We start from the raw sequence: 25,171 nt of genomic DNA, 5'->3' as shown, positions 1-25,171 counted from the left end.
CCTTGACCTTCAGCCGTTGTGTGGACCCACTAAACCGGAGGAGTCCGGGTACTTTCCTTAGGAAATGAACTCAGCTGAAAGCTTTTACTGAGACATTATGTCCTAAACTTCCTATTTTGTAAAGAAAACTCTCAGCAAGAAAGCAAAATACCACAAGAAATGAGGCAGTGCTGCAGGTGAGCCAGGCCGGGACGGTTCGGGGAGAGACGCAGGCCCCCTAAGTGCAGAGGGGCTTCCCAGGAACCGGGGGAGGCCCCCCCGCGTGCGAGCCCGCGCTGGGGACCCCTGACTGGGGGGCTGTAAAGAGCTCTGACCAGGAGCCGGGCCGCCACTGCGCAGCCAGGTCTCAGGGCTGGGGCGTTGGGACAGGTGACTTCCGAGGCATGTCACAGTGGGGTCGTGGATGCTATTCCACATCCGTGGCATGTGGAAGTTCCCAGGCCAGGGACTGAGTCGGCGCTGCATCCGCAACCTACACCACAGCCACGCCAGGTCCTTGACCCGCTGAGCGAGGATCGGACCGGCGTCCTCATGGACACTAGTCGGGTTCGTGACTGCCGAGGCAGACACAGCTCCCTGTCCACAGTTATGCTTCCGGGTCTCTGCTGGTAGCTGTGGCCCCAAGCGTCCTCCTCGCTCGTGGGGCAACTGATGAAAGACTTGAACGGGGGGAAGCTGCCCAGCCCCCCGACCCGTGACCCCTGACCTGAGGGTGGGGGAAGCTCCGATCACCCGCCTTCCCCCCCCCCAAGATCTCACAGCCTCCCCGTGCCTGTTGGGAACTGAGTCTAGACGGAAGCAGGTGTAAGAAGTCCCCGCCCTGCCTGGAAGGAATGTGTGTTAGGATCCCAGACTCTGATGGGAGAGCAGCTGCAGTCAGCCCACCTGCAGCCCTGGAACCACAGCACGCCAGCCGGAGCGGTGCCGTAATTCTGCTCCAGGCCTAGGGTGATGGGTGACATAGTGTGGTCCCTCCCGCCAGCCCTGGGGAGGCACTGGACGTCGTTCGGAGACATTTGAACTCTGGGACGTTTGCTGCGTGGTTTTCTGCAGAACTGCTGGCCGTGCCTATCCTCACATGCAGACTTGGGGGGACCGTTCAGAGCATCTTAGGTATTTGCAGTGCTTTTCAAAGCACCCAACAGCCCCCAGTTCCCTTTGGGGGCGCCCTGGGCACCAGGGGAGGAGGGCCCAGCAGTGAGGAAACCAGGCAGAATCCACAGGCATCTTCACTCCCAGCCCCCTGGCACCCTGTGTGGTTCGTTTCCAGTCAGTCCACGGGGGCCAGAACCCATGCACAGACAGAGCTGTTAGAAGACAAGAGTTTTGTCGTGGGCCCTGCCATTTCCTTGAGGGGGGCAGAGCCTTTGTGGGCTCCGAACCCCTAACTTTGCTTGATGAAAGAGGCCCAGCACTCCAGGAGAGCAGAATGGTACTGGATGTTTTTATTCACTTAACAGAAACATTCCCTTATCAGATTTCACTGAAGTGCAATTTACAGAACTTAGAGGCAAATTAACATACATAAATTCATATTTTAAGGTTTTGGATTTTTTTTTTACAAATATTACAAATGTACACGCATGGGTACAATACTGCCATTCAATCATGCTTTTTATGTACATACTTTCACTTAAGAATTACTATTTATTAAGTTCATTTTGCTTAAAAAATGCTGAATATTAAGTGGGCACTGCTGGGCAAGTTTTTTTCTTCCTTTTTTACTGACACGTATGCTGCCGGGTGTAGGAATCTGGGGCCTGCCTGGAAAGAGGCCCCAGAATCCAGGTCACTTGTCTTCCTCTTTGGAGGGTGTTTCATTCCAGCCAATTCTGATTCTGAAATGAGTTGGGAGCTAGGCGGTCCCTTCTGCAGGGGCCGCTGCTGTCAGCACTTCCCTGCAGGAGTGATGTTTGGTCTGAATGTCCAGAGCTGTGGCCTCCGTGTCCCTTTCGGTGGGCGGTCAGGCTGGACAGGCTCGGGGGCCTGAAGGGACGCTGGCAGGTCTTCTGGACAAGAAGTCACAGGAACACACCAGACCTGACCACAGGTCAGCCAAGTGGAGCTCAGGGCCCTGGACTCAGTCGTGCCAGGAGTTTAGGGCCGGGAGGAGCTGGAGAGGGAAGGGGTGGCCCCGGTGGCTCTGCTTTTCCGGTGCCCACGGCCCGCATCCCGCCACCCGTTTCTGTTTCTCCGCCTCCCCCCGCACCCCCTCCCCCGCCATCCTTTCCTCCATCCGAGTCAGAACTCGTGGGTCATTTGGGCGGGAGCCGAGCGCGCCCAGCGGTCCCAGCACCAGCCCTGCCGCGGCCGCGGGTGAGTCAGGACCGCGGACAGCGGCGGGCACCCGGAGGCTGCGTGGCCCCCCGCCTCCGGGGGCAGGGCGGCGCCACCCCAGCGCCTCCCGCATCCCCCGCGCTTTCGCTCGTTGCCTCCACCCTCGCAAGACTCAGCTGGGCAGCCTTTGCCGCCGCGCAGGACCGGGCCTCCCCATCCCGGACGGGGCCAGGGACGCCGCGGCCGGCGCGGAGGCGCTGCGGGCTTTGCTCAGGGCTGAGGAGACCTCAGCGCCAAGGGGTCGCAGCGGCCAAATCGTGGACATAAGAAGAAAGAATCCCCCACCTTCCCTTTGGTCTTTTTAGAAAGGGGTGTCCATTGTACTGGGGCCAAGTAGATGATTTCATTTGAACGGCTTCTTAAAAAGTGGGTGTAGAAGTTTCTCTAAATTAAAAAGTCTATTTAGGTTTCAAATGTCTTTTTAATTTTTTTAAACAAGGTACTATAGACACATCTTGAAATTTTTAATCTAAAAATAGGATTTCATCAAAATACTCTATTCTATTCTGGGCATTGATATACCATGTGTTTGCTGTTTATGGCTCTCCAGACGTGATAAACACTCTACCAAAAAGAAAAGAAAGCATTTAACTTTATTGGTAAGAATAGATTCCTTTGAAAAAGAAATGCTGTGTCTGCTTGAACAGTAACACAAGGTGACGGCTCTGAGGGACAGGGCTCTGAGGGACGGGACGCAGGGCAGCGGTGGGAGGGGCAGGCGGAGCCAGAGGAACAAAAGCAGCAAGACCCGCAGGCCCTTTGCTTGGCGAACACAAGCCCGTAGCTTTGCGTCCACACATCGCTGGAGTCCACGTGCTGGGGGCGGGCCACTCCAGACCCTTGGTGGCCCGTCCCGTGGGGGCTTTTCCGCGGACAGCTGCCCAGGGGACCTTAACTGGCTCCCCCTCCCCCGGGGGGGAAGTGGCGCGCACCCGGGAGGAGGCAGAGGGGCTGTGCACGGGATCTGGCCGGCTCTCTGCCCAGGGTGGGTGTGCGGGAGGGTGGGTGTGAACGCGGAGCAGGGGGACAGGAGGGCTGCTTTGAGGCGATGCGGCCGCCAGCCTCCCTCTCGTTGACCCTGTCCTGTCAGGGCGACTCAAGCAGTTGTCCTCTTCACAGAGGCAGGTGCAGGGGCGCAGGCTCCTCTGGGTGCTGGTTCACCCGCTTTTCCTACTTAGAGGATGCGGGTGGCGCTGACTCCGTGGGGTGGCCCCCGGGGACCTTGGGAACAGCGTGCGATGCACCTGCCCCTGGGCCAACCCGAGCCAAGCCCACCAGCTGCGCCAAGTACCCACTGGAGCCCCTCTCAGGCTCTGGCCAACCCAGCCCTGCTCCCGGCGGGATCTCCGCCCTCTGCGTCTGCAGCCGGGGTCTCTCCTCTGCGGCTCCGTGTCTGTTCCCGGCTCGCTCGCTCGCCCCAGCGCCTCTGGCAAAGCTCTAGGCCCTGGACGCCAGCCCGCTGCACTGGGCAATCTCCTCTCCCACAGGCCTCCCGCAGAGCCCCCTCTCTCCTGAGAAGCACCCCCTGACCCCACAGACGGGTCCCCACGTGGTGCTCATGGGTCGGGGCGGGGGGGCGTTAGGGTGCGGCTTTCTGCAGAGCAGACGCTTAGGTAGAGGGTGTTTGGGTGGTTCCTGGAGCCGGCGCCTCAGACCAGAGTGAACAAGTAGCCTTGGCCCAGACCCCGTGGGTGGGTGGGCGCCATCCGAGCCCCCAGAGCAGGTCCTGAGGGCTGGGCGCATGGGGCCCATGTGCGGTCGGTCCAGCCCACGTCTCTCCTGCCGCCTCGCTGCGGGAGGAGCTGGTCCCTGAGCACATGGACACGGCGGCAGCTCAGGGCGCTGTGAGCTGGGCTTCCGGCTCCCCTCCAGGCAGGACGCCACGGTGCCTCCGGCTTTCAGAGACCAGCGTCCAGAGGGTGGACACACCAGGCACCACCAGCCTCCAGGCCTTTGCTTCTCTGAACGTCGTCCTAGGGACACGTCAGATGATCAGAAACTAACATAAACTGAACTTTTGATCCTAGCTTTTGTACGGAATTAAGATTTTATTTCCTCAGTTTTTTATGAAAGATTAAGAGGGGTCATCTTTTTGCAAAAGCATTTTCAAGCTTTACCAGTTTCAGACTCAAAGCTCTACCCTGAGGTTGTCTGCCACTGCGCCTGTTTTCTCAAAGAACTTGGGTGATAAGTTTGACCTTATATTAAACCCTGGGAAAAGTTTCTCTCTCCACAGTTAGTATCTCTGTTTCCTGTTCTTTTGTAACAGACACCTACAGTCCTTTTGTTTCACCCTTGCCCCGAGCTAGGAGCTCTGAGGTCCCGTTCCTAATCGTGGGGGGAGGGGGGGGGCGCGCAGAAGTGAGTTCTCAGAGGTGAAACAATTCAAGTTGTATGACCCTGGGGACATTACAGAGGCTGCATGAATGGCCTCAGGGGCCTGCCCTCACCCTGAGACGCCCGTGCCCTGCTCTGCGCTGGGGATCTGAAGGTGGCAGAATCCTGCTGCTTGCACTCTTGCAGTTGCTTTCTGTGGATTTTCTGTGTTGTGCAGGGTTGGGGGTGGGGGGGCTCTGGAGGCTCCTTGGCTGCCAGGGAGGCTGAGTTTCTGTGTTTCTTTCGAGAACTCAGTTAAAAGGGAGGACTTGGTCTAGGGGCTCAGTCTCCTGATTTCCCCGGGGGACCCTATGAGCTTAGACCGTGTTCACGGTTGGGTCATCGTCTGCCAGAGAAGCAGCATGTCCAGCAGGGAGCTCCGGGGCCGGGGCTGACCTCGTGACCCTCCAGGGTCCAGAGGTGGTTTCTTCCCGCCCCAGGCCCGGGGGCTTCAGCCTCCTTCTCCCTTCCCGCTGTAGGATTCTTTAATGTCATGCATCGCATCCCAAATCCTTCTGGAAGGAGGTGGAGTAAAAACTCAAAGAGCAGTGAACATGGTCACGCGTCCTCACCGGCTTCTTTGGGGAGGAGCCCATGGCTTTTCCCTTCACTGTGGCTTGTCCGTACACGCTTGTGCGGGAGCCCTGCACTTGGTAGGCGTGTGGCGGGAGGGGAGCGGGTTGGGCCTGGTTTCTTCTCACGGCAGCACCTTGGCACCACGTTTCGAGGCGGCCACGCAGCCCCTCCAGCTTGAATGGAAACTCGCCCTGGGACGCACGGAGGAGAAGACCCTCTGTGCCCTCGGGTGGGTGGGGTGGGCGCCTGGTCCTCGTGGCCTGTGAGCCACCTGAGAAGCAGCACATCCCTCACTCAGCCGAGCCCTGGACACGCGTTATTTCTGCAACACCAAAGGAAAACGCTCGCACAGCCCAATCCGTGCCCCACGGCCCACCACACGCTGGCACGGCCTCGCTCGCCCGCGCGGAGCCTGGGTCCAGGGTCTCACAGAGTCAGTAGAAACTGCTCTTGCTCCGGCGGCTTCCTCACCCAGGTGCCCAGACCCGCCTTCTGAAACGCTCGGAACAGCTGCTGTTTGACCGACTGGTAGGTGCGGGCCCCCAGCTTGGCCTCGCAGTACAGGGAGGGCGCGTCTCCATGGCTTGGGATCCGTGCGCTCAGCTGTGGGACAGAGCGCGAGAGGAAGTGAGCCCCCGGGGATGGGCCCCCCCCAGACCCCCAGGACATGTGGGCTCCCCAGCCCAACGGGACAGCGAGCAGCCTGAGCAGCAGGCAGGGGCTCCTGGCCCCGCCGGGTGCTTCTTGTCTCCGCCCTCGCCCCGCACAGGTGGCAACGGTGTGGCGCTGTCGCCTGGGCGAGTTACCGTGATTCTTCGTGCCCAGAAGTGTCAGGTTGTGCACTTTAAACCTGCTCAGTGTTTAGGTCATTTGTGCCTCAGTAAAGCTGTGACAGAGACATGTCTCTCTTTCTAGTTTGACCTACTGGTAAGTTAAATCTCATATAAAATCCTCCCACCAAAAAGAGGGGAGTCCTGTAGAAGCCCCCGGTTCCGTCAGCAATTCTGTGATGCCCAGACAGCCTGGTTATCAGGGAGACTTCGCTTCGCAAGAGGCGGGAGTGGTTAACGGAAAAATAACCCTAACTTGCCTACTATTAGAGACACAAGCTGTGCGCGTTTTTCTTTCTGGGGGGATCAGGGGTTCACACTGGGGTGGGGAGGCCGGGGAGGACCGTGGGGACGCGGAAGGCGGTTTCGAGTCTCCCCGCCAGCCCACCTGGAGGACAGAAGCTGTTGTTTGACAACAGAACCTGTTGTCAGGTTCTAGGTGGACCAGGCCCAGCTTCCCGGCCGCACGGCAGCCTTGGGTGTGGCCAGCAGGGCGGGGGCCGGGAGGCCAGCCTTCCACCCGCTGGCCAGTGGGTCTCTGACGCCCACTGCCATGTCACTGGGGGGGAAGCTAAGTCTTGTGAGCACCTGTTTCCTTAATTCTGAACTGGAATAGCACCGACTCAGAAGCATCCTCTGCTGCCACAGCTGTTCTCCAGTACGCTCCCTTCTCCCCTTTCCGGGGCCGCAGCTCAACCCTGCAGCTGGCTGGGGGCCTTGCTCGGAGGGGCCGTGTGTGAAGTCCACGGGGAGTGGGTTAAGGATGCGGCCGGTGTCTGTGTCATGTGTCGCCCTTGCTCTGACCAAGCTTTTGGGCCCCTCCCTGTGTCCAGTGGCCCCAAGGAGCCAGCGCCACTGACCTTGCCGTGGAGCCGTGCCCACCAGGCAGAGAGCCTGTGCTTGCATAGCCGGGAGGAGCGGCCGCAGCTCCGCTTCCCAGTGGTGGCATCAATGACCTCCACGTCCGCGGAGCCCACCACCCAGTTCATGCTGAAGTGGGGTGACTTCCCAGGCTGGCGTGCCTCGGCCTGACTCACTCCTGCCGAGAGAGGAACCACGGTGGCGGGCGTGAACCCTCCTGGACCAGGGGGACCCGGTTCACCCGGGGTGGGGGGATGGGAATGACCCGTCTGCGCCGGGGCAAGGGTCCCGTCATTCCACTGTGAAGCTCGGTTGTGCCAGCAGCCCACTCCGGTGGACGACTGTGCCAGGGCAGTGCTGTAATAACTGAGCTCTGCCCATTTGTTTCCTGGACCAGAGAACCTATGGAGCCACGTAAAGGCCATCTGAGAATGTGCCGTCATGAGGCACTTGCTGTATGCCCGGCTGTGCATGTATGAGGTACTCGCTGCATGCCCTGCTTAAGCACTGCCAGCCCCCAGGGGTCCAGTGGGGTTGGAGAGAGAAAAACCCAGTAGAAGCGAGAGGTCTGAGGGTACAGGGTAGCTGAGCAGGGGCCGGGAGTGCGCCCTTCTAATCCTCGTGGCCACCTGCTCCGTCCTCTTGTGGCCTCGGCCACATGCCCTCCATGGTGGGAGCCCAGGTCGTGTTGGGTTCGCATGAGCAGAAAAGGACCTTGGTATCGTGTTTTTTCTGCCCATGATGCTGTAAGACACTCAGGCAGAAGCTACCACGCACCCCGATTCTTTCTTCAGCTTCCCCTGGAGCGCCCCCCACCCCGGGCTCCTCCCTCCCGAGCTCCTCCCACCCACTCTCGGCTCCTCCCCCGGGCTGCCCCCTCCCCAGCTCGCCCACCCTCCCGGAGCCCCTCCCTCAGCCCCTCCCCTCCAGCCCCTCCCTCCGCCTGCTGCTCCCAGGGGAGGGCGCGCTCGGGTGGCAGTGGGGGCCTGCCCAGGCCACAGCAGCGCCCCTCGGGGTGGAGAGGCCTGTGTCCCAGGGTCCGTGGGGGCCTGTGGCCGACGCCCCGCGAGGAGCCAGCCCTGCGTCGTGACGGCCGGCCCGGGTGCCTTCCCTGATGCGCCTTCTCTGCGGCCCAGAGCCCTCCCCCTGTCCTAGGGTCCCCCCTCCCAGAGGCTTCACGGGCAGAGTGCACAACACCTGCGTCTGCCGCCTGTGCAGCCTACTGCAGACCAGTGTCGCCTGGTCCCCTTCCCCTGGTCATGGACGGGCAGTGCCTGGTGCCACTCCATCCATGTTGACTCCTTCCTTTTCCCTAAAGTGACCCTGTGGCCGCTGCCCATGCTGGGAGCCGGGCGGGGGAGCTGTGGACAAGGTCTTGGTGACTGGGCGCGAGGAGAGGCCGGCGGTGCTCAGAGCCACGTAGCCAGGCTCGCCAGGCCTGCCCCCTCCTTCCCTGCCCACCGCTACTCGTTCCTGTGGTAAATGCTTCAGTTACCACCGCTGTCACCGCAGGCACCGCTGCGCCTCTCAGGAGAGCAGTGAGAGGGACCCGCGATTTGTCCCTGCAAAGGCCTTTCACCTCTGCTCAGTGGCAAGGATGCTCACTTTGAGAAAATCCTTTCCGCCTTTTTTAAAGCAGCACAGAAGAGACATGGCAGCCTTGCTTTAGCAGTAGTGGACCTGCCTGACCTCAAATGTCGTTTGCATTGCTCACGCCCGCTGCGCAGGACCTTCGGGGAGGCGGTGTTTAACTTGCAAAACGAACGAGGCAGAATCCAGGCCCGCGGAGTCCTGAAGTGGCAGGACTGGGAGGGCTGCTTGCTTTCTACACCTGTTGGGCCTCGAGGGCTCGTGGGCTTTTGTGCGCATACACACCCACCCACACCCACACCCACACACCCACACACGCACACAGACATACACCCACACCTACCCTCGCCCTGCGCGCACTCTGCTGGAAGAAGCAGGACTTCCTACATGCACGCTCGGTCTCGGGTAACTGACTCTAGGTTCATGGCGTTCACTCCTTTCATTAGCACCTCGTCACCCTAATCCACGGTGACCTCCTGGCTCCTGCCTGGTCCAGGGAAATGGGCAGATGGCGGTGGAGGCTGGATGGGGGCGTTTCAGGCTGCAGGTGGAGGCACGGACTGCCATCCAGGGTGGTTCTAGGGGGCCTGGGGGCCGCGTCGTCCTCACCGGAGGCTCCCCTTCTTTCCTGGGACAACAGGAATGCCACCTGATGTGTGATCGTAACTGACTGTGGCCCGGGTTCCTCAGAGTTTGGCACCCATGTGCTCACGGGACGTGGCAAAGATGTGAAAGTTCCTCCGTGCAGGGGAAATCTGAACGTTTCCTTTTCTAACCTACTAATGGCATGGCTCTTGGTCCCGGTAAGGAATGCCCGTCTTTCGACATGTAGGAGACAGAGGGACTTTGGCAGAATATGGTTGATTTTGTTTCAGATTATACATTTTCACTGCTGCTGTAGCCAAATGTAGTCATAAGCCAGGTTTCGTCCTGGACGAAAGTGGATATTTTTCACTGCTCTTTGTGCTGCATTATCCATTTGGGGTGTTTTTCTTACACCCGAAAACACACTGAGCATTGAGGGAGGCCTTCTTCTCTCCGAATCTTGTGTGTCCTCATTTTTTTTGGTCTTTTTTCTTTTCTTCCCCCTCGTTTTTCCCCCCTTTTTTGGCTGCACCCGCGGCATATGGAGGTTCCCAGGCCAGGGCTTGAATTGGAGCCACAGCTGCCAGCCTACACCACAGCCAGCAACGCCAGGATCTGTGCTGCATCTGTGGCCTAATGGCACAGCTCATGGCAACACCGGATCCTTAACCCACTGAGCAAGGCCAGGGATCGAGCCCACATCCTCATGGATACTAGTTGGGCTCTCAACCTGCTGAGTCACAGTGGGAACTCCTTCCCCCTCATTTTTAAAGGGCATTTTCACTGGGTCCAGGATTGTAGGTTGAGATTAATTTTCTACCAGCATTGTAAAGACCTCATTTCCTTGTTTTTTTTTTTTTTGTCTTTTGTCTTTTTTTTGTTGTTGCTGTTGTTGTTGCTATTTCTTGGGCCGCTCCCGCGGCATATGGAGGTTCCCAGGCTAGGGGTTGAATCGGAGCTGTAGCCACCGGCCTGCGCCAGAGCCACAGCAACGCGGGATCCGAGCTGCGTCTGCAACCTACACCACAGCTCACAGCAACGCCAGATCCTTAACCCACTGAGCAAGGGCAGGGACCGAACCCGCAACCTCATGGTTCCTAGTCGGATTCATTAACCACTGCGCCACGACGGGAACTCCCTCATTTCCTTGTTTTTGTCTCCCAAGAATCAGCTCTCAGTCTGATTTTGCTCCTCTGAAGTTGATCCGTCTTTTGTTTTCTGACAGCTTTTATGATTTTCTTTAGGTCTTTGTCTTCAGCAATTTTACTGTGAGGGCAGGTCACAGAATTCTTCTTGGGGTGCGAGATGCTTCTCGGTTCTGTAGATCGCCACTGGAAAGCTCTTCGTCCTCAATATGGCTCTGGCCCTGCTTCCTCCCTTCTTCTGGGGCTCTGTCTACACCTGCGTTCAACTCTCACCTGCCGTCGTACTTTCCATTTTCCTCTGAAATGGATAATTCTCTGTGTCAGCCTGGCTGGGCTGTGGCACCCAGATGCTTGGTCAGACACCTACAACTTATGTTGCTGTGTGGGTGTTTTTAGGTGGACAGACGTTTCCATCAGGGACTTTGAGCAAAGCAGGGGACCCTCCATGACACAGGTGGGCCTCATCTAATCAGAACCAAAGATCAAGGTCCCTTGAGAGGAAGGGATTCTGCCTCCAGGCAGCCTTTGAATACGACTGCAACAGCACCTCTGCCCAAATTTCCATCCTGCCCTGAGACTGGAGACATGCCAGCCCAAATGATCACATGAGCCAATTCCCTAAGATAAATCTTCGTTCCAGCACAAAGTTGAATCTGACCCATTGGCTCTGTTCTCTGAAGAACCTTGGCTAATAAACCTTTGCTCTGTTTCTGTGCCCATTCTGGATGTTTCCTTCAGAATAATGTCCCAATTTACTAATTCTCTCTTCAACTGTGTTGAATTTGCTACTAGGCCTGTCCTTTTACCCCACATGCTCTGTTTTCTCTCTTTCTGAAGTTCCCCTTTCGTCCTTTTTTTGGATTCCACCTCTCCCCCCCACATCGTCCATCCTGCTTTTTAAGTATCTTTTACCCTGTTGAGCATAGCTGTATGAAAGTCTGTGTCTGAGAACTTTAATCTCTGAGGCTGTGGGTCTGTTTTTATTGTCTGTTGTTTCTGCTGGGTTTTGTCAATGTGGTCTTATATCCCCTTGTGCTTGTTTTTGTTTTGTGCCCTTGTATTCGCAAATTTTCTGTGGGATTGTTCTGATCTAACTTGTAGTGGGACCATCTTGGTCTCAACTCACAAGTGGAGATAATGTCAAGCTGCATTTACCTGGGGTTGAAACCCAGTACCGACTTGCTTTCTGCGTGCACTGCAGCTTCGATCCTGCCTGTTTCCTGAAACCGCCCTGAAAACTCTTCCCCAAGATCTGCCTGCCACCCTCTTCTGCTTCCACCTGTCCTTCCTGCAGGATGTGGCTTGGATGTTGCCCTCTCCGTAAGAGCCTTCCTGACCCTCTAATTTAGAGTTAGGGTCACTTTTTAGTCCCTGTTGGCTTTATTTTTCTGTAAAGCATTTGCATTTTGTCTATCTCTCTTTCTATTAGAATGTACACACCTTGGGGTATGGATTTTCAAATATTTTGTTCACTGCTCTCTTCCCAGTGCAGAATTGTGCCTGGCACATCAAAAGTGATCAATACATATTTGCTAAGTGATTAAATGAGTGCCTCGATTATGGTCAAGTTCTTAATGTTTGGATAAATTAAAATTATTGACAACAGGAGTATTACTTGAAAGGCAAAATTCTCAGGAGCAGTATAATTAAGTTTGGTGTTCAATCCTTTTATGAAACAATTCCTTAAAATCATGATTTCGTTAAAATCATGGTGGAAATTAAATAAAAATATCCAAAAATTTTAAAAGAACTCCCCAGAAAACTAAAACAAGATTTTCCCATAATTTAAAATTTATCGTAGGCTGTGGTCCATCTGATTGCTTAGGGAGATCTATACCAGTGTATGGAAATGTCTTATTAAATAGTTCTTTGTTGAATCAAACTTTTTTGATCTTCGTGCAAAGATATTAGGATTATTTTATTTTTAGGTTATTCTAGAAAGATCTACAATGATTGTGTTTTCTATGAAGAATTCCTGCAGGAGCACAGGAGGATAAATTCCTCCCTCTAGGACAAAGGTGCCTGCTCAGGTATTTTTTTGATCCAGTGAGCTGTATCCTAAACATTTACACAAAAGTTATGGTTTATAATGTACTTGTGTTTTTGGTCACTTAAAAATAATATTACAAATTATGTTGCATCTGCATAAAAGAAAGCCATTGCTGCTACCCACTGGGTTGTTTTGCAGGATACTATTTTTTTTGGTCTGCCTCCACGGCACGTGGAAGTTTCTGGGCCAAGGATAGAACCTGTGCCACAGCAGTGACCCAAGCTGCTGCAGCAGCAATGCGATCTAGATCCTTAACCTGCTGCACTGCAAGGGAACTCCTGCAGGGTACTATTAATGATAATTAATTTCAGGAATTTCTCCTGAACAAAAGAGGCCTGACTCCATGTCAGTTCTATGGCTGAGTGTGACCGTGTTTTGGAAACTTTAACTGGCACAACAATGAGGACGAAAACGGCGCAGTCGTCCCCGCTCTGCCCCCCTTGCGGAGATGCGTGCAGCATGCAGCGCCTGTGGTTTGGGGCAGAATTCACAGGCTGCTGCTGGACATTTCAATAAACATCCAGCTTCCTTCTGGCAAAGTCAGTTGCTTAGGAAACATGGAGGTCTGAAAAAAGGCTCCTAAAACGCCAGCTTGTCATTTCTACTATTTCAGGACGTTATGTGAAGCAAGACCACTGTCATTCTTCCCTGTCTGTCGCCAGTCCTGTGGCTTTCGTCACATGAACGCCCATCAGGACTGGCAAACAGCCCGTGGCGCTGACACCCGTTCCCTCTGGTCTGTCTCCGACGCTGTCTTCCTTGCCCAGACCCCGACCTCGTGAGGTTTGTCTTCAGTGTGGACTGGGGACGGTCAGCACTGAAAAACACCTGCAGAAATGCCGTTAACGCGACCAAGAAGGTCCGTCTCGGCCAGGTCGCCTCCTTTGTTGTGAGTCCTTTTCCTGAGGAAGGAAAATGAGAGTTGAGGCTTGGGGTCGAGGGAGCAGGTGAAGCCAGGCCCCTGGTCTCACAGAACAGCCAGCTCGCCTTCTGGTTCACTGGTGTTTCTCTAACACGCTGAGTGTTCCCAGCAGGTCTTTGTCAGTTGCCACTGTCACCTTTTTTTTACCTACGGAAAACCCTGAGCGAGGCGGGAGGTGGTTCCTTTGCGGAAGGAGCCCTTGTGGGTCTGCCGTGCAGGGTTCACGCAGCCGGACTTGGCCCCGCACCTGGGTTCCGCCTGCAGGTTCAGCTGGCCTGTGTAGACTATTTCAGGCGCATCTTAGAACACCGTCCTGGAACCGTGTCCGTAGGGGTGTCTTTACCAGCGGGGCTGCCCCCGTGAACCCGGCCTTCCGCGCGGCAGGATCCTGCACCGCGCAGGCCGCTCCCTCTGGGCTGTTGTGCAAGCTGCCCTCCAAGGGCCTGAGCAGGTCCATGCGCTGCTCACCTCCACCCCTCTCAGTCCTACTCTCGCTTCTTTTTTTGGCTGTGCCCCTGCCGTGCGGAAGTTCCCGGGCCAGGGATCGAACCCATGCCACAGCAGCGACCGTGCCAGATCCTTAACCCACTGTGCCACGAGGGACTCCTCTGCTTGCTCTTCTGTTGCAGAAAAGCCTTATGATTTCCTTTTAAAATCTGCATGGTGGGTTTTTAAATGCCCTTCGAGGGCTACTAAGTTGCTGCCTGCAGGCGAGACTGAGGTGTAGGCCTGTTTGCAAATCTACGGCAGTGAAACCCGTGGTCAAACAGGTGTCCAAGTGTAGACAGACAGATGCAGTCGTGGGGGTGCCGACATCACTGGGGGCGTGGGGGGCAGGTGCTTTGCCGTTATGTCAGACCCATCAATGACTTCGGGTGGCTCTGATTTTCTATAATTGGGTTTTTAAACAATTCCTGCTTTTACACTTACAATTCAAAATTCCTGTTTTAGTCTATGTTTATATGTTCCCAGTTGAACATGTATATTAAAAAGAGCATTGAGGAGTTTCCTGGTGGCTCAGTGGGTTAAGGATCTGGCATTGTCATGGCAGTGGCTCAGGTTGCTGCTGTGGTGCGGGTTTGATCCCTGGCCTGGGAACTTTTGCATGTCATGGGAATGGCTAAAAAAACCACCATTGAGAGAGTTCCTGTTGTGGCGCAGTAGAAACAAATTCGACTAGTATCCGTGAGGTTGCGGGTTTGATCCCTGGCTTTGCTCAGTGGGTTGGGGGGCCGGCATTGCCCTGAGCTGTTGTAGGTCGCAGATGCGGCTTGGATCTGGCATCGCTGTGGCTGTGGTGTAGGCCAGGAGCTGTAGCTCTGATTCAACCTCTAGGCTGGGACTCTCCATATGCTGTGGGTGTGGCCCTAAAAAGCCAAAAAAGAAAAAAACCAGAAAACAAAAAACAAAACGTTGAGAGAGGAACAGGTGCCTGGGAGGAAAATGCCGGTGGTGCCCAAAGGATGCGCGAGAACAGCCGCTTCTCAGGGCTTCGCGAGGGTCTGCGGGTTTTGTTTCTGAGGGCTTGTGGTGTGGGATTAGGTTTCCGACTAGCAGGTGGACGTGAGCAGTGAGGCGTCCCGAGAACTGGATGCGTGGAGCTGTCGCGGGACGCCATCCACGCGCGACGCGGGAAGTCCTCCGATCTCTAACCTGCACGCCGCAGAGCTGCGCGTTTGCTTTGGGCTCCACACCGGGACCGCTAGGTCTTTTGGGGGGGGGGGTCCATCCAGAGCCGTTGCTGCTGTTCAACCACAGGGAGGAAATGAGCCTTCACCATTTTAGGAAAGAACAGGAGAAGGAAGAGGAAAAGTGAAAGAAAGAGGTCGAAACTGGGCCCCAAGGGATAGCTTCTTGGACTTAGGGAAATTGCTGACCAGTGAAAAGATGGCTCGTTTTGCTGACGTTGACTTTGGCCTTTCTGTCCCTCACTTGACGACAGTGAGTCAGGAGTGAGCGCCTCAGAGACGGGCCTGGGTCTCGGGCTCCACCTTCAGCTCCCAGAGGGTGGATGCTGAGGCCTCTTGAGCGGGGCCCGTTTCGCACCATTAACTCTCAGGCGATCAGGGGCCGTGCCGTGTTGCCATGAGCCACAGCGGGGTGGGTTGGGAGAGCTTCAGTTTCTGGTCACACCGAGCTGGTTCAAATCCTTGCTCCACGGGGGTGGACAGAGCGCCCTGGCCCTCAATTCCCAGAGTCTGTTTCCACGAGGATGGAAGGAGATAACAAGTGCTACCCGTGCGGCAGGTGCATGCCTCACGCTTGACGTCCACAGGGACGGCTGTCCTGTTGTCAGACCCCTTCCCTCAGTGATGGGGCCGTCGGGGGCGGGGGCAACTGTACCATGCAGACCACGCTGTCCTGGCCGTCACCTGCCAGGCTTCAGGTTGGGCCCCACAACCCTGGGCACAGCAGGGGGGCAGATCCAAGGCAGCTGTTTGTGGCCAGGATGATGGTGAAAGAACCCCCCATGGCGGGTGGCCCGAGGTCCCGGGAAGGGCGGTGGCGCCCGAGGTCCTGGACTACCTTTCCCAGGCCTTGCTGTGGCTTTGCTGACTCGCGGCCACGTGGAACCTTACGTGGTCCGTGGACTGGGCAGAGGGCCCTGGGTCTCAGGAGTAAAGAAAGGCTGGGGAATTCCCGTCATGGCGCAGTGGTTAACGAATCTGACTAGGAACCATGAGGTTGCGGGTTCGGTCCCTGCCCTTGCTCAGTGGGTTAACGATCCGGCGTTGCCATGAGCTGGGGTGTAGGTTGCAGACGCGGCTCGGATCCCGCGTTGCTGTGGCTCTGGCGTAGGCCGGCGGCTACAGCTCCGATTCAACCCCTAGCCTGGGAACCTCCATATGCCGTGGGAGCGGCCCAAGAAATAGCAACAACAACAACAACAACAAAAAAGACAAAAGACAAAAAAAAAAAAAAAGAAAGGCTGGGATGTGGCCCCGTAACACCAGGGCGGTGGCCCAGACCCCTGGCACCTCCTCTTCACCCACTGTGAGCTTTGGGGTCCCAGCTGCTGTCTCTGGCTGGTGACTTGCGGATGGAGTAAGGAGCCGGGGGCGGCCTGAAAGCTGGCTTGACACCCTTCTCTCACCGCTGCACCCGCGGGCACCAGCACTGCCCCAGTGTCCTGACCCAGAGCTGGCCTAGAACCCCAGGAATAGCCCTTAGCCTGATGCCGGCCCTCCGGCCGCCCTTGCATCGTCCTGTCTTTGTCTTCTGGACCATCTGGTCTAAGAGCCGAGCCAGCAGGTCCTGGATCTCAGCCGCCCTTGCCCCCACCCAGCTCATGGCCACGCATCCCCTCCAGAGGGCCAGGCGCCCCTCACAGCCGTGGTGACTTCCTTCAGGCCCCCAGACCTGGATTCCAGGAGGAAAACCCTCCTCCTCCCTGTAGAACCGGCCAGTCTGGAGCCAGGCGAGGCCCCTGACTCCCGTCCTCACGTCCACCAGGCTGGTCTTCAGATGGCCAGGCTGTGTGCGGTGGCCTGGTGGGGGGGGGGCTGGTGTCTGTCCCCATCCCCCAGGGGGTGGGGGGTGCTCGGGAGGTTTGGTGCTGGGGTCCGCTTGGGAGTGCGCTCCTGGGTGGGTGCTCACACAGGAGCAGGTGGAGGCAGCGCGTGGCGCTGTGACCCCCGAAGTGGACTCGTGTGTTTATTGTTGTTATTTTTCGGGGCCCTGGGGACCCTGCCCGGAGGCACCAAGGTGACGTCGGACTCGCTCCGTCCTGCTACACGGTCCCCGGAGCGCCGCCTGCTCCTTGGTCCAGAGACGCCCTGCGCCTTCTGACCTCCCAAGGGTTTGGGCGAGTCTTCCCCGCCAGCAGGGTCACCCCAGGGAGGTGGCGTGTGGGGATGGCTCTTACCGCTGAGGAGGGGCCGGTTGTGCCGGTACGAGGCAGGCAGCTGGCCGACGTCCTCCGTCCTGCGGCTCATCACCCGGGAGAGGTGGCCGGTGTGGCGCAGGCTCCCGACCACGATGCTGTGCAGGTACACGGGCTCGATGAAGTGGCAGAGCAGCGCCCCCTGCAGGCCCAGCACGTTCCACCTGCGGGAGAGGGCGGTCAGGGGCGCCCCTGCGTGCGCGGGGTCCCCGGGGGTGGGGCCGGGGGCGGCGCATTCGTGGACCGCGGACCCTTCCCTGGAAAACAAGCTGTCAGAAGGAGCGGTGGCCTGGTCCTCTCTGAGGGACTTGAAATCAGGTGAAAAAAGAGACACTCCCGGTGAGTGTGGTGTGTTGTTTGTGGTAGGTGGGAACCGATTTCTGTTTAGGGAAAACACATCTCCTGCCTCTCGGGTCCCTGGGGTGGCCTGACCTCGGCCCCGAGCGGAGGACAAGCCCTGCTCTTGAGATGAATGCAGCTCTGGGTGGGGGTTTGCTCCTCCCGGCTAAGAGGCGGGACTTTCCCCCTAAATTTTGGGGGTACGAGGTCACACGTATCTGTTACTTAAGACATCGTTTTGTGGTTTCCACTCTAAACACCAAGCTTAAAATCAGCCTCCCCAGCAGCAAGCGTGATGCAGCTAATTTCGTCCATCATTGTTCTTTTCATTAATTAACGTTTCTCCACTGTTGGAGCAGTTACCGTGGGGCCTCCAAGCCGTGCGTTCCTTTTCATGATTAATAAGGAGTCACCCTAGCTCCCTTTCCTGAAGCAGTCAATTAACACACAACTCTTCCCATTAATTACCCAGCGCAGAACCCAGCAGGCCCTACCTGGAGAGTAGTCTGCTCGGAGAACCTGTGACACCAATTGCCTTAAAAAGTTCTCTTTAAATTTTATTCCAAAAACAGGCAATTTAGCTGGCGATATTAATTTGCCTCGGAAGCATCGAGGTGAATGAGAAACATCTTTTAATCTCATGCAAGACGAGGCAGCCATCTGGCGGGCGAGGGCTGGGGGGCGGGTCCCCCCCGTCGGTGCAGGCCATTAAAGTAATGTGCTCACCCACATAAAACTCAAGTGGAATATAAAAGGCGATATTTATATACAAACAATTTAGTCCTACAATTTAAACCGTCATTGGTTTTATGAAACGTTTACTTTAGTCTATCAGATTTGCATAACTTCACTTAAAAAAATAATTGTGGTCATTTGTGTGAGTCGTCGTGCGTCTCCCTGGAAGGGGTGGACGTGGTCTGGGCTCGCCTCTGAGCACGCGCCCGGGCGGAGGCCGGGACGTGTCCTCAGAGCTGACCTCGGGCCTCTCCGCTGGGCGCCCGCGCTGCCGCCCGACCTTTGCCTCCAGCTGCACTGGACGGGCCGGGCTGCGTTCTCGGGAGCCTGTCTTTTCCCCACTCTTCGCCGAGGAGTTAGAGGATTTTCACAAAACCCAGGTCTCTGAGCTTTTCCTGGCAGGCACTGCCGGCGGTTTTGAGGGCAATTGAGGCACTGGGCTCCTGGCCTTAAAGCCAAGACCGGTGCCTCCTGGCGGCACCGAGGAGAGACCCAGGGGTGAGGGGAACCCCCGTCCGGCAGCCCCTGGATGGCTCCTCGAGGCGCGCGAGGCTGGAAGGTGGGCCGAGGGAGGCACGCGGGTGCAGAGGCCAATTCCCTGCGCGCTCGGCGTTGAGGTTACGCCTCACCCTCTCCCCCCGGGACCGTGAGGCCCCAGCACAGTGGGTCTGCAGTCCCGCACTGGGTCCGGGGTGGGGACGGTGGAAGGGCTGTTTCTTGTTGCGCACGGTTCGTGACTCCTGAACCCTCCTCGTCAGCTGGAAGCAGAGAAGGGGCGGCTTCCCGCCGATGACGAAGCCCTTCTTTCTTTCCTTCGGGCCGCGCCCGCAGCACACGCAAGTTCCAGGGCCAGGGACCGAATCCGAGCCACAGCAGTGACAACGCCAGGTCCTTAACAGCTAGGCCACCAGGGAACTCCTTTTTTTGAAAAGCTCGTCCCCACATGATGCAATGAGTATTCCAGAGGGGACACCCCTGTGCTGCAGGCTGTGCCCAGGTTGGCTTTGAACAGAACTTGTGGAGCGTGTGTGAAGGGCTCTGATGCTGTGGGGTTTTCCAAAGGACAGCCAAACGCTGCGTGTGGTTCCCTCCAAATAACCTTTGCAGTCGAGAGAGAGTCGGCTCTCTCCTTGCCCGGCTGCAGGAATTTAAGTTATTCAGACAACGCATCAGTAGGACCAAACGTCTTCCTCGGTATAAACCTGAAGTTTTCAGGACTGAATGGAAAACGCCTCTTCTTTCGTTCAAACAGCCAATATCACTGTCGTGTTGACAGAGAAAAAAGTCCCATGTCTAGTTTTCATTGTAGATAATCCCTGAATACACATATTTTTGTCTGTCAATCACTCAAATACCGAAGATACATGAGGGAGAGATCTCGGACGAGGCTTCTTTCTTTAACCAGAGACCCGACCTCCAGGCCTGGGGCACCGATGGCAACCATCCCAGGACGGCCCCCGCCCCCGCCCCCTGCGAGGCTCCTGCGTGTGGCTGGGTCTGAGGCCACACCCCACGCTGTGGGTGGGCGGCTCGTCTGCCGGGCTCACCCCGCGACGCGGCTGGGGAGACGTGGCCCCCGTGGCGGCGAGAGCATCACCGAGGCCCAGGTTTCCTTCCGTCCCGTGTTGTCTGTGGGCAGCTCTGCCCGTTACCTGAAGGTGCAGCCACACCCCTGCGGGAGGCCCGAAGGCTGTGCTGGACTCGCCAGGCCAGGGCCGGACCGAGTGGCAGGATGGAGTGAGGCTTTGAGGCCCAGCTGTGGTTGCAGCGCTGGGTGCCTTGGGCTCGTCTGGCGGGGCGTGGGAACCTCCAGCTGCTGGCGCCCCCGAGACGCTCGGGTTGGCTTGGGTGCAGCCCCCACCAGTGTCCTCAGGGTGCCTGGGCAGGTCTAATGCGAGCCGGGGGCCAGGGCTGGCTGCACAGGTTCCGGAGCCCCAACTTCAGGTCACCTCTGAATCCCGACACCAGGGGCAGGGTTACCCTGGCCACGCTGCTGCCACAACAGCCCACACCGAGGTCCCCGAGCAGGGCCAGCACCTCGCCACCATGGAGACTCCCTGGGCACCCACCTTCCAGTCTGCCAGCATCTTCCTCGGGCTTCGTGAGCACAGGAACGCCGATGGCGGCTCTGGGAGCTCACCGTGTGGACTCAGTAAAACGCCAGCGGTGCACAAGCAGGGTCATGAGAGGACCGTTTGCAGGAACAAGTCACAGGAGCCAAAAACTGGACGGAACTGAACCGCCTCTTGGAAGGGCGTCGGTTGCTTGAATTAGGTCACATACGTGGACAGAACGTGGTCTGACCGCCCAGGCTGTCCGACCTCGGGGTCTGCCCGACCTCGGGGTCTGCCCCTCTGCTCGCTCCTGACGTCCCCCCTGCCGCCTGCTGGCCGTGAACTGGTCAGGTTGGGGCGCTTGCTGCCACAGAGACAGTGTCACCTCCCTTCCCTCACCTGTGCTGTCACCTCCGTGGCCCCCCCGGGGGACATGCCACCGTGCCATGGAGGATCCTGGGGCTCCACGCAGGGGCGCCTGGCCCATGGCAGCGCTAGGGTGCTGTCCTGGAAGTGGGTACCCTGTCCAGCCCTGCGCACCCGGAGGCCCAGGGCAGAGAGCACTCAGCTTCTTGGTTCCAGCCCCGAGAGTGAGGCCACGGCAGAGCCCTGGCCTGGACACATCTTGCTATGGGCCCGAGATCCTGCGATGGTGTGACCTGTGGCTGCGGGTCACGTGTCGAGAGTCTGTGCGGGTCCTGCTGACATAGGTGACCTGATGGGTGATGCCGGGGTGGCCGCCACTGCGGCCTGTGAGCGCCCAGGCCCGTGGGGTCAGGTGGAGTCAGGATGGTGTTTGTCTTCAGGTTACTTTCAGCTGGAAGACGTCCCTTCCCGTCACACAGTGAACAGGTCCTCTCTCCGCGTGACCCTCTGGCTGGCCCACACCCAGCGAACTGGCCAGTCTGCACCCAGGAAAGCAGGCTGGGGCTTCTCGGGAGGCCAGCACCATGGCATCAGGCTCCAGGGCTCTTTGTTCCAGCCTCCCGCTCGGGTTGGGTCCTGGCCTTGGGGGCGAGCGTTGCCCAGGCCAGGGGCGGGGGCTGCGTCTCTGGGGTCCCACCTCAGCAGCCACCAGCTCTGAGCCCCTCTCAGAGGCACGGCCTCTCCTTCCTGTGACGGACTCTGTTGCTTGTCTGTTTACTGGAGACACCCCGTCACCCGTTCTCACTCCTGCGGGGACAGAGCGGTGGAGTGGAGCTGTGGGCACGCTCCCGGGTCTGGCCTCCCTGTGCCCCGGGTCCGGGTGACACCTGTGCTGTTGGGGAAACATCGGTGGCCTTGTCTTTTGCCGCTCAGCCGCGCTCCTGTTGCCCTCGACGTCCGCGGACATCCGCGAGGTCTCCTGTCGCCTCGTTTCCAGTCCGTTTGGCAGAGATGGTCCTTCTGAGTGTCTGGGGCGTCCGTGGGCTGATGCGGATCTGAGCGGCCTCCCAGCGCTGCTGCCAAGATGACGCTGGAGAAGCCTCGCCGAACTTGCCCCGCGGCGCTTCCATCCCTGGAGGTCATGGCAGGTTCCCCAGAGGCTGCAGGCGAGGCCCGCGGTGTTCTCTGAGGAGGAGCAGTGATTCTGAGCGATGCCCAGAACCTTCAGGGCTGGGGGTTTGGTCAGCAGTTGTGCATCTCGAGGTTGGAAACGTGAACGCGCTCCCACCTGGTTTCAGTCGAGCCGTAGGTAAAATCACCTGGCGGCCAGTGAACCTGGGGGGGGGCTCTCCCCGGCTGGGCAGGGCGCGGGGCCGAGAGCCCCACCCTCGGGGAGGGACTCTCCCCAGCCTGGGGTCTGCGAGCCAGAGGCCGGCGGTGCCCGTTCCCCGGGGAGCTGCCGTCATTTCTTAGAGTCCATTTTTATGGAGAAAGCGTTAATCTGTTCCTTTAAAGACGCTGCAGTCAGTCATCAGGCTCAGGTACTTAAAATTAGAAACCACATCTAAAGGGACATTAGTTCCAGGAGATTTAGATTTTATATGCACTCAGATATTGATTTTTAGAGACAAGAGCAAAACTCCCTCCCTGGTTAACCACCCCCCTCCGGAGGCCGGGGCGCTGGCCTGTCGGTGACAGTTCAGATCAGCTTCTCACGGCCAGACACCCAGGGCAGGTCCCCGGGCACGTGGGCGGCGCGTGGGCGGCGCGGAGACGCACGCCTGTCGCTGTCCTTGGCTCAGAGAGGGGTGGGGCTGGGGCTCTTTTACCTCTGAGCTGAAGGAAACGCCCCTGCCCACGGGTGCGATAACCCGCCTTCAGCTGTGGTTTTGCAGGTCGGCTTTCCTGGCCGTCGTGGTTGTGGTCGCTGAACAGCCCACGTGGTTTGGTTCCGTCTGCACCAGCCTGGGAGGGCGGGGGCATTTTAGGAATTGATTTCACTGTCACTGTATCTGGCGCTGTAATTTTTCTGAGCCCACACGAGAGGGGCTGGAAGAATCCCACGTCCCTGGAGGCCATTCCACAGAGGGGGCTGAAAGCGTCCAAGTTTGCTCCCAGGCCTGGGGCCCGGGGAGGCTGGGCCTCTGGGCCCCGGAGTCCCTCACAGTCTCGACAGCCGTCCCCTGTGCGTCTGTGTGACCCCGAGGCCCTGGGGCCTCTCGTGCAGGTACAGAAGCTGCGTTCAGAGCCGCCTTCGCTTCCCATCCTGGGCTCAATCCCACCTCCTAAGGTCATACAGTCACACTGCCTGGTTCTGGACACAGGGACGAGGCAGCTCTTGGGCAGCCATTCAGCCCGTGCCACCTGCTGTGGGGCATTGGAGTATCCCGCTGACAGTTGTTTTCAAGAACGCACTGTCTGCCCTGTCCCAGGGACTCCGAAGCTCCACTTTGGGAATATAGCCTAGTAAGCACTCAGAGATTTGGAGAAAGCATCCAGTGGCGTTTTGAGGTCGAGACTCAGGCACATCCGTTGGAAGCACCCAGGTAACCAGCAGCAGGAAGTGCCCTTGGCGTGGTGCCTGCATGCACATTCTCAGGACGTGAAAAGGAGCCTGAGCACCGGGTCGGACTGCACGAAACTGCTCCAGGCAGCAAGAACCTGACATCAGGGAAATGCGTGCAGGGAAGAGGTCGATGCCCACGTGGCCCGGGTGCTGCTGCGGTCTGTCTGATGGGACGTCGGCTCGTGGGCTTCCTGCCTTCCCACGTCTCCCAGTGTTTCCTGTTGTTTCCAGCAGCAGGTATGAGGCACGGCCTGGTCACACCTTCCTTTCACCTGGAGGCACAAATGTGCAGCTGCAGGTGGTGTGTTCGGGCCTGAGCCACGGTTTCTCGGTTTCTGCGGTTTGGTTCTGTTTGCGGAGGAGCTGTTCACCTCGGCTCCCCCACCTGCAGCGCCCCAACCAGGTTTCATCTGCAGCATGGAATTTTGCACCAGGCTTTAGCTAAAATTTCCTTTTGGCTGAAAATCTCACTTTCAAAAGAGTTTCATGGCCCAAGAATTTTCCTGGCAATTCCAATGGCTCTGTTCTGCACAAAAGAAGTCAGATTTTGCTTTCCGCTCTGTCAATATCAACTTGTGTTTCAAGGAAACCGAGTAGCTGGCCTACTCCAATTGAGGCCTCGGGTGTCTTTTTCCGTCAAAGGGAAGAAAGCTCTCACTGTGACTGTGCCTTCTGCCCGCATTGGACCTGCCGTGTGGGGCGCTTGGAGCAGGTGCATCAGACTCTGCAGCCACCCAGAGCCCAGAGACGTCCCAGGTGCTGCTTCCCCCCGTGGGTGGGACCATCACCACCCCCCATCGCGGCAGCCCGGGTCCAGGCGTGCTCTCGGACCCCGTCAGGGCGCCCTGGGGGCAGGCCTGGGCTGGGCAGCCTGAGCCCGGACTCCCTTGTCTTTGAGGTGAGTTTGGTCACCATGACATCACGTGACACGGCAGCCTTTCCCCGTGGAGGCACCTTGACCACTGACGACACTGCCCAGAGTCTCCAGCCCAGGTGCCACCCTGTCTGTGCTCTCGGGTCCTGGGCGGGTCCTGCCCCACTGCTGGGCTGTGTGAGTTCTGCTGAGCATCCACGGTGGCCCAGCACTGCCCATGTCCACGTCTGCACAATCCTGCCGTCCCACTCAGCGCGCGAGATGCTCCTGAGAACCGAAAGGCCTCCGAGGAGGCGTCACGCTGCCCACCCCCCCATAAAGGGCTGGGATGGACAGGGGAGCCCGTGCCCCCACCCCGCTCCCTGCAGATTGAGCGACAGTGGCTTCAGGGTCATAGCAAGTCCAAAGCCCTGTGGAGAGGGCCAAGGAGAGGCCGCCAGGAGGCTAGGTGACAAGCCCGGAACTGGGGAAAATGACTGGGGGGTGGGGCTCCTGGAAGAGCTTCTCGACGCTTCACGGCCCGCCCCAAACCACGAGAAAAGCTCCAGGCTTTCTGTAGCGTGCTTTGCGGTGACCCTGTCTCACAGGTAACTTTGTGAAATGATTCCAGTTGCCATTGGTGGCATCCCGCCCTCCGAAGAACGCGGCTGGGTCCAGCCTATCCGGGCTCGGCTTCCGCGTAACTGATGCAGGGTGGTACCCAGGCACTGGGAGTGGGAAGCACTGCAGTGGGCGGGTTGCTTGGGTCTTTTATTGTAACTGGCCCAGCTGACTCTCCGTGGACGGCAAAGGGGCCGGATGCACGGAGAGTTACACCTCCCGCTAGTGGATGCACTTGCTCTGACTTAATTAAACGAAACCATTTCATTCGTTTGTTTCCACTTTCGTACCTAAAAGTCTCATGAAATGGCTGATGAGAGACGTGCAGACAGAACCCAGACTGTGAACAGAGTCTCCGTTACAGGCGCGTGTGGCCTGGGCCCCGAGCGCACCTGGGACAAGACCCTGGACAGTCCCTGAAGGAGGACCCGTCGTCGTGGAAGGTCACAGACACCCCCTGACGCTCGCGGGCGGAGCGAGCG

At 57.9% G+C, this 25,171-nt stretch overlaps 1 protein-coding gene across 1 annotated transcript in view; it reads right to left on the bottom strand.

The window, feature by feature from the left end:
* Positions 1 to 2,749: 2,749 nt before the first annotated feature.
* The window catches only part of ADARB2 (adenosine deaminase RNA specific B2 (inactive)), a 104,238-nt gene continuing 81,816 nt past the window's right edge, over positions 2,750 to 25,171 (bottom strand). The window contains exons 14-16 of the mRNA XM_047754654.1: positions 17,138 to 17,319; positions 6,980 to 7,158; positions 2,750 to 5,892 (exon numbers count right to left, since the gene is read on the bottom strand). Coding sequence (XP_047610610.1) covers positions 5,716 to 5,892; positions 6,980 to 7,158; positions 17,138 to 17,319 — 538 coding nt within the window. The 3' untranslated portion in view covers positions 2,750 to 5,715. The remainder of the gene's footprint in view (positions 5,893 to 6,979; positions 7,159 to 17,137; positions 17,320 to 25,171) is intronic.

This window comes from Phacochoerus africanus, chromosome 12 (genome assembly GCF_016906955.1).
Source record: "Phacochoerus africanus isolate WHEZ1 chromosome 12, ROS_Pafr_v1, whole genome shotgun sequence".
Taxonomy (NCBI): Eukaryota; Metazoa; Chordata; class Mammalia; order Artiodactyla; family Suidae; genus Phacochoerus; species Phacochoerus africanus.
This window is presented reverse-complemented; position numbering and strand designations above follow the sequence as displayed.